Genomic DNA, 13,128 nt, shown 5'->3' with positions numbered 1-13,128 from the left:
AGGAAATCAAGGACATGTTTTCACACTTCTAAATGAAAGCATTTAGAAGTGTGGTTCCTTCAGGACTAAACTAACACAAATACCTGCACTGCTTCTCAGATCTACTCTAAAATGTTCATGTAAAATGGCGCCTTTATCGCTCTGCAGCAGTTTACATAATCACAGGGTCACGTGACCGCTTTAAAGCTGCGTCGACGCTCACAAAAAGTGATCTTTGTGCTGTGTGTCAGCTCTTTCCTCTCTCCACGTGTGTGCAGCTGCCAGAAGACGGGCCTCATCCAAGCCAGTCATTCTGACCGAAGCACAGAAGCAGCTGATGGTCCATAAACTGCCTCAGGTCCTAAGGCTGCACCTCAAACGCTTCAGGTGAGGAGACGTTAACGCCTGTGGAGTTGATTGGATTAATATAACCGTGTCTTAAGTGTTAACTCAAATTTTCACTTTATTATACATGGATGTGACTTCTAGAGACGAGACTCTAGTAAGAACACTAATAACCTTCAGCTGTTCTTAGAAGATCACCCCTCAGCTTTTTCTCTGCCTTCTGATTGGTCCTCAGGTGGTCTGGGAGAAATCACCGGGAAAAGATTGGAGTCCACGTCAGCTTCGACCAGCTCCTCAACATGGAGCCCTACTGCTGCCGAGAGCCCTCACCCAAAGCCATGCCCTACTCCAGTCCCAGCAGCCCCAGCGCCGCTGGCTCGCCCCGCTCAAAGCACTTCCTTTACGAGCTCTCGGCCGTGGTGATGCATCATGGGAAGGGCTTTGGCTCTGGCCACTACACTTCCTACTGCTACAACACAGAAGGAGGTGAGTCATTTTCTTTACTTCTTTCTCTGTGTTTGGGTTTAAGCAGGGAAGTGTACACAGCAGTGAATGCCCCGGTCACAGGAGGATTAATGCTGTGGGAACTGTTCCCTTCATCCTCTCAAAATGTCCACATTAAAGTCCAGAGGTTCCTCTGCCACAGTGAAATGCCACTGAAAGGATTCTCATGAGATCCATGCTCAGGATGAATTTTATCTTGTCAGAACGAAACGTGGAGTCATCGTCGCCGAAAGAGTCAAACTAACGCCTCATATTCCTGCAGAAATGATGACGTTCCCTCCTCGGCCCTCTCAGCTGTATTTGCAGGTTATTAATAGGACACGAGGAAGCTTTCAGGACTATTGTTCCAATTTTACCACCTGATTCATTCACTGCTGCATGTGAATAAGGTTAAATGTAGTTTAGTTTCTTTCCTGCTGATATTTATATACATGAACTTCTGTGTACGCTGAGATTATGGTTAGGCTAAGTTAATCTTTGTTTTCAGTAACTGGCACAAGGCTTTTTGCTAAATTAAACTTCAGGTATTTTATTTTATTAAACTTAAAATTAGATTTTAAGTTTTTAAGATATTACCAGGTTGTGTTGATCTTAATTTTCCCAACATCTTGTCATGTTGAGTATTCAGGATGTGATTTTGATACCAGTTCTACAGAGTAAAAAACAAATATGTGCTCCATGGGGTTAAAAGTAGAATTTGAGTGCTTTTCCAGTTGTTTAGCCAGTGTCCAAGTATGTGGCTCTGTGGGAGCGGGATCTCAAAAACCAACCCCAGTAAACAAACGTGTTGTTCCAAACACATCTGCTCATCTGGGTAACTCGTCCCTCCTCTTCCTCCAGGCTTCTGGGTTCACTGTAATGACTCTAAGCTGAACGTGTGCTCGGTGGATGAGGTCTGCCGCGCTCAGGCCTACATCCTCTTCTACACGCAGCGAGTATCTCAGGACAGAGACCGGCCGCTATAGGACTACACCCCTCTGTGAACCCCGCTGCCACCTCCCCAGCAGCCCGACTACTCAGCGAGGTGACATCAGCACAGCCCCACCTATCGGTCTTTCTCTTCCCTCTTTCTTTGGGCATTTTGTATCTGGGAGGTTGGGTCTTTTTAGTCTATTTTTCTATTAAAAAAACAAAACAAAAAGGAGGTGAGAGAGAAAGGACTCGTTTGTAAAGTTGGGTTCTGCTTTGTGAACTTGTTGTATATTGTGTTTATATGTAGGTATTTTTTTTTTTAAAAGATTATGTTTGTGATTCATGTACAGTTGTATTTTATAAAGAAGAGAGCGTCAGCCAAGGTGTCTGTGTCAAGCAGCCAGTAGACTTTGGTCAGGCATGACTACATACTCTACAGCAGGGGTGCTCAATCCCAGTCCTCGAGATCTACTATCCTGCAGCTTTTAGATGCATCCCTACTCCAACACAGCTGAATCAAATGGTTTGATTACCTCTTCAGCATGCCATCAAGTTTGGCAAAGGCCTGATAACAAGCCATTCAGTTGATTCAGGTGTGTCAGAAGAAGGATGCGTCTAAAAGCTGCAGGACGGTAGCTCTCGAGGACTGGGATTGGGCACCCCTGCTCTACAGGTATGTCTGCTTACCTGTGCGCGAGGCTTGTTGATTGTAAATGCTGTGTTTTGGGGTTTTTGTTTGTTTGTTTTGTTTTATAAATCAGCTGAAATGTTTCTCAGTCACTTTAGATAGTCAACACAGAACTGGATGTAGGGTTATAAACTGTCATTCACTCAGTAGAAATGGCCTCCGTGTGTCTGAGACAGGTAAACATTTTCACAGGCGTTCATCCCGATTCCTTGCCAAAAAATGCACTAATGTGTATAGTGCAGGTTTTTAGTGTTGGTTGTTTAAAAATCTGTACACGAGCAATGTTTTTCACTCTGAGGCAGACCTCAAGCCAAAGTATTTGCGGGAAGTATTTGGAAAGCCCTGCTTCTCCTAAACGGTTCAGTATTTTATGGAGTTTTTAATGACAGCTACGAATGAGTGTGACAGGGCCACATTAAGAAGGTTAGATTTAGAAAATGATTTTGAGTGATGTTGAAATATTATTCTAGAAATATAGTTAGAATTTTGAGAATAATTTTGCAATACAAAAACATTTGAGAATAAAGTCTACATTTTGAAAAACATTGGAATAGTTACAAGAATAAAGTTGGATTTGAGAATAATGTCAGAATATGATTAAAGTAACTTAAAAAAATTAAATACCAATCTGAGAATAAAGTCTGTATTCTTTTGAAAGAAAGTCAACATTTTGAGGAAATTAGTCCAAATTATGAGACTAAAGTCAAAACACTATTACTGAGACTACAAAAGAAAGCATTTCTCTTTTAGTACACAAGTTTTGTGATATTAAAGGTGAGGACTATCTTTTCAGGGGGAAAAAATACAAGTAAAATTGAATGAGGCCTACAGCTGTGTTCTACTCGAGAGCTTTATTCCTAAAATCCCAGCTTTATTTTCAGCATGCTAAGTTGTAAATCTACATTTTCTTACTTAATGTGGTTTTTGGTTTAATATTTTTTTATTTGGCTCAGTGCTGCCCCCTGTCTGCCTCAGAATGTAACTGCATAACCGTAAACCATCCCTGACTAGGCAGATAACTGCTGTACTTGAAAAGTGCCCTTTAACAAAATAATCTATTTTTATAGTTCATATCAATTCAGCAAAGTGGGAGTCCCACACAGACCAGCATCTAGATTATGAATGTACTTTTTATACAATTCTCAGAGATTTTACAAAGGAGGCCATCGACTGTTTTAAACGTTTTATACAACCACTTTGTTCCGATTGTTGAAAACCACCAGCAGTTAACAGATTTCACTGTTCAATTATCTTCCCTCTGAGCAGAGGGGAGTCGAAGCACACTTTGTGGGTTTGTTTTTTTTTTCCTCTGTCCGCAGTTCTGTTATTTGTTGGCATTTTGGTTACTGCTCCATGGATGCGCCGTGTGTAAATTGATGGAAGTTATACTATGCAAATTATTACCTCAATTTTTTGTTTTTTCTAGAAAAAAAAATTACCTCAATAAATGAGAATATTTTTTCATTTTTCTACAAAAGATGCCCGTCTGTGCTTCGTTATTTACCTTCAATCTACAATGCATGAAAATTCCCCTTATTGAAGGGTATTAGAAGTTTTATTGCCAGTAACAGTCTCCAGTCTTCATGCTAAGCTTAAATAAGCCATGTTAACCTTTCTAAGTGGTAGCATCCTACTTACAGGTATAAAACCATTTACCATTTTTATAAAATTAACCGCTGATTAATCAATAAGGTTTAATACCTAATTTCACTAAACCAAGTCTAAAATAAGCATGGCTGAGAAGGTAGCCTAACTTTACCTGATTTTTTGTTTGTTTGTTTTTTAATGTTAACCACCGTGTGCTAGAGTAACGCTATTACCAGTTACTCCTAAGGACACCCCAACATCCCATGAAGTTATGTTTCCCCATCTTGTCTGAGCAAAATAAAGATTTGGGTTTGCAGAACTTTTGGGGGCTTCCTCTGTTGTAGGAACAAAATTAAGAAAATGCACCGTTTAGGTTTCTTGCACAAAGTCATCAGTAGGGAGCCCACAAATGAGCAAAATTATTTAGTTAATTTTCTTTCTTATAAAAGCATTATCAGGGAGAGTTTGAAAATGAAGCATTTTAATCTGGAACAGAGTGGCAGCAGCCATTTCAAAGAAACTTTACAAATACCAAAGAACCGATAAGCGGAGGGCCATAGTGCAGAGTTCCCTCCTGTTGCAACAGAAGCCAAACATAGAGCTGCAGGTTACCGGTGTCTGTACGAATATCTAACTACAAGACCACCTCTTCCCCAAGCTTTTAAATGTTAGGAACAGTCTGCAAAGACTTTGGGCCATGTCAGCATGCAGGCCTGACCACTTCTTTAAGCCATCAGTGGCCTTGGTGCTTCATTTTAACAGAGCACCAAAGCACCGGAGGCTCAAAGTGGAGAGAAACTCTTTGAAAACTGGGGTTGCACTAAATTCAGCAGCAGCTTAAATGTAATATTTTGCAATATGATAGTCCTGATGGAAACTGGAAAAAACAAAAAGCTCTATCCAAGAGAAAGGTGTGGGCTTGTTTCTTTAGTTGTGGTTGATGGCGGAGCGCTCAGACAGCTGCTTCTCCTTCCCTGAAAGCTGTGCACTGTCAGCGTCTGGCATCCTTCACTTCATCCCCGAGTTCTCCAACAGGTGCTGTGTGGTAGTGAGGGGGCGGGGTCTGGTGGTGCTGGAAGGTAGGGGTGTCAGTAGTCGTCCCCCCGGCTCACCACCTCCTTGCAGGTGGGCCTGAGCAGGATGGTGTGCTCGAACTGAGCGGTGTAGCAGCCCTTAGTGTCGCAGAGCGGGGGGTAGGGGTCCACGATGCCGAGGTCGCACAGGTTCTTCAGGGCCATCAGGTACTTGCTCTCGCCTAGGCGGTCCAGCCAGCGCCGGCAGAACGCCAACGTGCCGAAGTTCTCGTTGATCACGTTCAGCAAGTGCTTCGCTCGCGGCAGCCTGGAGAAGAAAAGGAGTCAGTGAGTTACTGCTAACCAATACGCTCCCTGTCCAGGCGAGCTAAATAAACACAGGCTCTCACCTGATAGGGACGTGGCCGACGTCAAAGTTTTTCATGTAGTGCGAGCACTCCATGTCGTCGTGGACCACGCCTTTACCCGTGCTGCCGAACGTCTCGATGGCGTACACCTCGCCCTCCTGTAGAGCGACACCCGAGTCAACGAAAATAAAATCGTCAGAAGTGAAGCTGAAGGTGCTCTTCAGCTTCTTTTTACAGCGTTTAGTTTTTTTTTACTTTTTAGAAATTCTGATATTGCGTTAGAATCACGTGCAGTGAGTAAGTTGATCAAAATGTGAGGAAACCAGGAAGTACTCGCCTCCATTCTCGTCGCTTCTCCTCCTTTAACGATGGGCACAGTCTTTCCAGCGTGTATCCTGTACTGACCGATGGAATGACCGTTCAGGTTTCGGATGGGCTTCACTGCAACGTAGGGGAAAAAAGACGAAATGTAAGTTTTTCCCAGTTTTAAAGTGAAAATATTCAGTTTGTGTACACACCGGCACACAAATATCAGCAGAGGAGAGACTCCGTTGTAGATTTATATCTTAGAATAATGCCCTGAATCTAATTTTTCATGATCGGCATATTCAAAATTTTTGGTTCAATGTCCTTTTTGATGCAACTCTCCACCTTTATCCAGACTTGAGACGCCTTGTGGACACGCCAGTTGTTGTTTTAATAAAATAAGAGTAATTTGTTTAACTCGCTTGCTGACTAGTTGCACACGTCTTTAGTAAGCACTGGGAAATATTTGAAGCTCTTCATGTCAGTTTTTTACAGGAGCTACGCAGAGTTTAAAATAATGTCTGAGCTCTGATTTTGCTGCATTTAGAGTAAAAGGATCACAGAGGGAAAAATATGTGAAGCTCTGTCATGCGAGAACGACCTCAGATCATTTACATGTTGCAGATTTTTGCTCTTTTCTTTATTTTTTTGCTTAAAAAAAACAAAATAAACAAAAAATAATCAGAATCAGAATCAGAATACTTTATTGATCCCTGGGGGAAATTATTTTTTGTTACAGTGCTCCATTTTAAACCAATTCAGATGAAACAGAAATGCACAAGTCTGTGAACATTACCACACGAGTCATGGTGCACGTGAGGGTGGATTTTCACGGATAGCATAAACTACTGTTTTCTATAAAGTTGAGTATCCTGTAATGACAGTGTGATCTCACCCTGGTATGTTTTGCCATCAAGCTCGACCTCGTAGGACTCCATCACCTCTTGGATTGCCTCTCCGACATCACACAGGCGCACATCGATGCCGGCGTTCTTCAGAGGAGAACAAACATGTTTCAGCTGCAGGATCCACAAACACACACCAACTAAAAACGAGGCGTCCGTTCAGGTCTTACTTTGATTCCAGTATTGGTGGCGTCTTTCACGGCCTCCAAAAGCTTGTCGTACTTTGGGTTAAACGTGACGGTGAAGGCACAGTCAATGATTCTCCCTGCGGGCAGACACCGGAAGAAAGAAGCACACCGGTCAGCATCCAGTGGCTGATGTATTTTTAAACAGCAGTAAAAGAAGCAGAAAGGTTCAGTCGGCGTACCGTTGATGTGAGTGCCAAAGTCGATCTTGCAGACGTCGTCGTACTGGAGGACAGTGGTGTCTCCAGCGTTGGGAGTGTAGTGAGCAGCACAGTGGTTCAGGGAGCAGCCGGTGGGGAAGGCCAGGCCGGCGTTCAGCCCGTTCTCCTTTATCAGCTTACGAGAGCAGTCCTCCAACCGCTCGCTAATCAAAACAGAGAAGGGCATCAGCAGGAAATCCAAATCTTCTCATCTAATTCCAAAACAGCCGCCTCTACGAGCGACAGAAGATAAAAGCAGCCTCACCAGATTTCGATCATGGTCATGCCAGGTTTCAGGAAGCTGCGGACATGCTTCCGGACCTGCCTGTGCGCCTCGGCCGCCTGCCTGAAGTCGTTCCACATCTCCTCGTTAGCTTTATCCAGCACCCGCTTCTCCTCGTTGGTCATGCGTGACACGGCGCTGCGACTGGGAGGTGAAACAAAAACAGCAGCGCAGCACGTTCAAGCATCAAATTTGGATTCAGTTACAGTTTCTAAAGCTAATAAAAACATCTGGAGACCACATTCTTCATGAATATGCACCTGCTGAAACTACTTAGTTGAATGTTTTTGTCTTTACTGGAAAATACAGCGTCTCTCCTCTGTTAAAGACAGAGATGAGTGAGTAATTTTTCAGATCACAAGATTAAAAAGTGTTTCCCAGAAAGAGGAAATAAAGACTGCGATATAAACACTGCACAGTGTGGTCCACAGCTTGCTGCAGGAGCCTCACATGTAGAGCCTCACATGTAGAGCCTCACATGTAGAGCCTCACATGTAGAGCCTCACATGTAGAGCCTCACATGTAGAGCCTCTGATGTAATTCAGCCAGAAAACACAGGAACAAGAAGGGAAGGCAATGGAAGTAAAAACAGATTAAATGAAACCTGCACACCTCAGGCACACACTCAGAGGAAACCACTAAAGAAGTCCTTCCATGCTAACTATTGTTACTGTTAGTACCACTCTGAGTGATACTAACAAAAAGAGAATAAGTTAAGATTTTGAAATATTATTCCAGAAATGTAGTTAGAATTTTGAGAATAATTTTGCAATACTATTTCAGGAATAAAATCAAAAATATGCATTGCAGGGAAATCCACGTCTATTCCAAGAGTAAGTTCAATAGGGCTGCCACAAACAATTATTTTGATAGTCGACTAGTCACCGATTATTTTTGTGATTAGTCGACTAATCAGATCATCATCCATTGGACGTACAGCGTACAGCTTATTGCACCAGCAGCATCTGGTCTTATATAACTATCATTAGCTTACAGCTTGAAGTGTTTGTGCTAACTAAAAATAAAGACAAGATGGTAGTTTATTAATTTTTAATGAAATTTGCAGATTGTTTCGGTGAAGTTTAATAAACTCCTTGCTTTCTAAAATATAACAGGACACCGGAGTATATTATCCAGCGTCTCAAACTTCTGACAATCAGCTGTCTGCTTGAAGTTTATTTAGCTGTGCAAAAACTATAACTTTAATCTTAGCCAAAACGATTTACTCAGGAACAAATAAAATACTAAAGAAAGCCAAACAATAACATTTTTAAGTTATCTAAGTGACTTATATATCATGTTTAACCTGACTAGCAAAAGACGGCGGTGGGTTTGAAAACGATTTGCCGGGAGTCCGGTGTTCTCACGGCTCTAGTTAGCCTTGCCCCCGCCTAGCTAACGAGCTAGTGGGTAACAGACGTCTCCGAAAACGTCGGCGAGCTTTTGAAAATATGTGGTGTCTTGATAAACTGAGCAGATATTTGAGGTTTACACAGCTACATTCTCGCCTGAAAATATGTTAAACGTTTATTTTGTGACCAAGAAAGAATAATAAGAGTAAAGTTAAAACTAACTAGCTGCCGCCATTGTTGACAACTGCGCTGGGCTGCGCTATGAATTCTGGGACACAGCTTCTTCTTCTTCGGGGTTTAACGGCAGCTGGCATCCTTGTACATGCAGTGCTGCCATCTTCTGTTTCAGTCCGTTATTACACTCTTAAATCCTACTACTCATTCCTGCGTCCTTTGTGATCTTACAAAGCTTCAAACGATGCGTCGACTATTAAATTAGTCGTCGACGATTTTAATAGTCGACATAATCGTGACTAGTCGACTAATCGTGGCAGCCCTAAAGTTCAATTCCCAAAATTAACTCAGAAGTTTTGGAAAAAAGTCAAAATATTATTTTGAAAAAACCCACCTGGCATTTTAAAAGCTAAAGAGATTTAAAAGAGAAGTAGAACTTAAGTCGCAAGTGTAGGTGTGTGTGTGTATGCTCGTCTTACCCATCCTGAACGACAGGGTATTCACATTCCTGTCCAATGGGGAAAACTCCGCTTGGGTAGAGCTCACAGATGGACACAGATGGAGGATCAGTCTGACATTTGGCTGTCAAAACACAACAAAGACTCACCAACAGATGTCTTACAGAAACACCTGGCTCCGGTATAAAACACACCGAGTCTGCTTTTCCACTAAAATATCATTAACTCACTTCCTTTCTTCTTCTTTTTCTTCTTCTTCTTCTTTCCTGCAGAGTTCTCTCCATCGTCTCCGTCTGTGTAAGTTAAGACTTTTTAAAAAAAAAAACCAGCTACTAAATCCAATGTTTACATTTGACCTGTCCACACCACCGCAGGTTAAAGTGTTGATGTTTGACTTCAGTCACCTTCCTCGCCCTCCTCTTCCTTCTCTTTGTCCTCTATCGCCTGCTTCTCCAGCTGTTTGGTCACCTCGGCCACTCCGTCCGCCTCCACCTCTGCCTCAGTGCCTGTAAACAGATGCCAGTGACCCAGAAATGAATCGTTACTCACTACTTTTAAAATATACACCTTTAATGGCCTGATAGGGAAGCAATATCAGGGTTAAAACGAAATAAGATGTGAAGGTCTGAGCCACGCTCTCCTGAAATCTCAACACTATAATCCACAAATGAGGAACATCCTTCAAGAGATTCAAGATTCTTTATGCGTCACATGCATAGTTATACAAATATAACACGCAGTGAAATGTAACCTGACACGCTCCTCGACTTGTGCAAAAGGGGGGGGGGAGAGGAAGAACATTATATATTATATACATTAGGCGAATGTGCAGTAGTAGCATTGTATGCAGCAAGCAGGTGAATTCTGTACATTAAGTGAATTAAATAAGAATAGACAATCTGAACATTTTCCTGCAGTTTTTGATGGATTAAAGCTTACATCACTATAAAGTAAACTAATAAAAACAAAAGTAACATTTCAATTTAACTCTCTAAAACACCTTCGGTAATGAGGCAGACCTTAAGGTGTACACTAAGTAATGTGACCACACACCTGAGCTCTCAACTTAGCCCAGCTTAATCCTGCTTTAACACAGTTTTCCCTGTTTGATGAACCTCTACAAAACTGGCTTTTATTAATAGAATTGTTAAATGTTCTGACAGGACCTGTGCCCCTCTTTTCACCTGGGCAAAGATCAGGGCATACACACAAAAAAACGAGGGCAATATTAAACCGCTGAAGGGCATGCTGGGTAATGACAGCGTGAAGGTCTGTTTGTGCTCACCACAGCTCTGCACCATTTACACCAGCAGCACTAAGGGCGCATCACTCGCTGATACAGGAGCCAGCGACTTTTCATTGACACTATGCCACAAATAACCCATCAGCCAGGATTCTCCATGACATCACGGCCAATTAGAAAAGGAGGAAGAGCTTAATGACGCCAGACGGTAGCCAGAGGTGTATGGATCAGAGCTCAAAAATTGAGTGAACAGAGTCTTGCTATCAGTTTGGCTACTGCTGGTCTTGTTGGTTAGCATAAATATTTCTTGGCTTCCAAAGCAACTGCATAAATTTGCAAGGGGGCGGGGGGCTACATGCTGATTCAGAGTTAGTGAAGACAGATACAAGAGCAGAGATGGCCTCAGAGAGGAGACGTGTCTGCTGGTATTCAAATAAAACAAGGCTTGTTTTACTTCATTACTGCCTCAGCTGAGTCTGTGCTGGACCTTCTATGTGGGCGGGGCTCAGTCAGCTCTACCCACACAGTTAAAGATAACCAGGTTTAGAAGAATAAGTACTGTTGTGTTATTGTCCTACTTGAAGGCAGTGTTTTTTGTTTCTTTTCTTTTTTCTCTTAAATAAGAAAAACAGATCAGACACAAAGAAAACTGACACCACTGCCCATTCCCCATAAACTTAAAATATGGCTTTTAAATAAACGTCTTCAATTACACAGTGTATAAAAGCTGTATTTTATTTTGTAATGTTCTGAATGTTATTAACTATCTAATAAGTAAGAAAAATATTTTTAACTGCGGCTAATTTTCAAAATAAACCTTCCTCTGTTCTTTTCTTACATAATAAGTCTGGCAAAGGGAGAATTACGAAACAGGAGAGCTTGGCTGAAGCTCGGCGGGGGGAGGGCGGCAGCAGCAGGGAGGACAGCTCCTGGAAGGACTATCTTCCACCCTAAAGCTGCCCTTCCACGACAGAGGGCACGTTTCCCGTGGGGAGCTCCGCTTAAAGCCCGGTGTCCTCGCTGAGGCCCAAGAGGCACAGCGGTAGCCCAATCTGCACTGATCTGCGCCCGCATGTCCAACGAGTAGGACGTGGAGAAGCTGAAACCACTCAACTGCACTGCTTCCGGTGTAAATTTCAGAATAAGATTAGATTAGAATAGATAGAACTTTATTAATCCCTCGGGTGGGTTCCTCTGGGAAATTCGATTTCCAAAAAAGCACAGCACCGACAGAAGTTACAGAGTTGCAGAATATTATATATATATAATACACACACACACACACACACACACACACACACACACATATATAAATACAGAGATAATATAAATAAAATATACGAAGGGGATAAATAGAATAAATAGGAATAAAAAATAAAAATACAAGTGAATTGCACATTTCAAGTATTGAGGTCTATTGCACTGTTGACTATTTACAAAAGTATTGTACAGTGAGGTGAAGAGGCACTACAGCTTAGTTGTTCCCCCCTCCTTTGTCCTCCTGTTTCCCCTCCCTCTCCCCTCCAGAGAGGAGTTAAACAGTCTGATGACGTGTGGGACAAAGGAGGTTTCTGTCACAATGCCTCTATTATGGAAACCAAGAGATGTAAACTAACACTGTCTAAATAATATAGTTAATTCTTCCAATCTTATTCCTAAATCTCATATAACTGACGCATTACAGCTCTTGTAATGCATGGCTCAAGATCTCTTCCTATATGTCAACACATTATCTCACATACTTTATCATGGAAATCAGCATCACAACTTAAATAAAAAATTTCCTAGCAAAAACAAATCACAACTACTTAGCTTTGAAACAATACACGTTGGTGCAATTTAAATATTACATTTATAATTAAAACTTTAACTGTCGATTTTATTTTGAAGCCGTATGCACATATTTCCGGTTTGGTCGCGGCTAACTCGTCCGTCTAACTAACTTTAGCCTGTTAGCACGAGACTTCACCTGTCGTGGCTCACCTGTCCCCGCAGACTTGTTCTTCTTCTTCTTTTTTCTCTTCTTTTTCGAGGTTTCCTCCGCTGGATCGGCCTCCTCTCGGTCCTCCGCTTCTCCGTTCAGCTCCCGGTTCAGGACCGCTTTCTGCTCTGCTACCCGCTCCGCTATTACGTCCGCCATGATCGCAGGCGCTGCTGGAAGAGGAAGCACAAGGGGTTGTGGGAGTCCTCAGTATGTGTTGCCTTCATGGACACCCGGGATTTTTCTGCTTGTTAATAAAACTAATTACATTAATATTTTATTTGTAAGTACAGAGGGACTATGTTTTACTAAAACAAATACACATATTATCTCAAAATATTTAATTATAATATAATATAATTAAATATACTCACACCTAGTGAGTAATCATATATAATTACTCAATAGTTGAGAGTCTTTAATTAATTTAGAAACATTTATTTAGTAAACACGATACAAATGGAAATAATAACGTTTTTTATTATATGTTGACCCACGGGCACTCTAAAAACCAGGAATAGGTTTAATCTCCCTGCAATTTCAGTTTAAATAGTACTTTCAGTGTGGTGGCATATGCTTGAATGCTTAAAATTAATTATTAAATGACCACACCCTTAATGCACCACACACTGACTGCCATGTTTG

The 13,128-nt window shown here is 41.9% G+C and overlaps 2 protein-coding genes across 4 annotated transcripts in view; one reads left to right on the top strand and one right to left on the bottom strand.

Moving 5' to 3' along the window:
* The window catches only part of usp44 (ubiquitin specific peptidase 44), an 18,272-nt gene extending 14,376 nt beyond the window's left edge, over positions 1–3,896 (top strand). For both annotated transcript variants that reach the window (XM_076876170.1, XM_076876171.1), the window contains exons 4-6: positions 258–366; positions 560–810; positions 1,669–3,896. In XM_076876170.1, the coding sequence (XP_076732285.1) occupies positions 258–366; positions 560–810; positions 1,669–1,793 (485 nt within the window). In that variant the 3' untranslated portion in view covers positions 1,794–3,896. The remainder of the gene's footprint in view (positions 1–257; positions 367–559; positions 811–1,668) is intronic.
* Positions 3,897–4,476: 580 nt separating this feature from the next.
* Positions 4,477–12,681, bottom strand: LOC101485813 (methionine aminopeptidase 2). 2 transcript variants are annotated; one of them, XM_076876172.1, is made up of 11 exons: positions 12,486–12,681; positions 9,664–9,765; positions 9,490–9,567; positions 9,281–9,383; positions 7,258–7,419; positions 6,975–7,156; positions 6,778–6,872; positions 6,598–6,694; positions 5,734–5,837; positions 5,439–5,554; positions 4,477–5,356 (listed from the first exon to the last, which is right to left on the bottom strand). In XM_076876172.1, exons 1-11 carry the CDS (start codon positions 12,640–12,642, stop codon positions 5,104–5,106), a joined length of 1,449 nt encoding a protein of 482 aa, XP_076732287.1. In that variant the 5' UTR covers positions 12,643–12,681; the 3' UTR covers positions 4,477–5,103. The 2 variants fall into 2 exon arrangements, with proteins under 2 accessions (XP_076732287.1, XP_076732288.1); XM_076876173.1 differs by having other exon boundaries at positions 9,490–9,552.
* Between the last annotated feature and the right edge of the window lie 447 nt (positions 12,682–13,128).

Source organism: Maylandia zebra, linkage group LG17, assembly GCF_041146795.1.
Source record: "Maylandia zebra isolate NMK-2024a linkage group LG17, Mzebra_GT3a, whole genome shotgun sequence".
Taxonomy (NCBI): Eukaryota; Metazoa; Chordata; class Actinopteri; order Cichliformes; family Cichlidae; genus Maylandia; species Maylandia zebra.
This window is presented reverse-complemented; position numbering and strand designations above follow the sequence as displayed.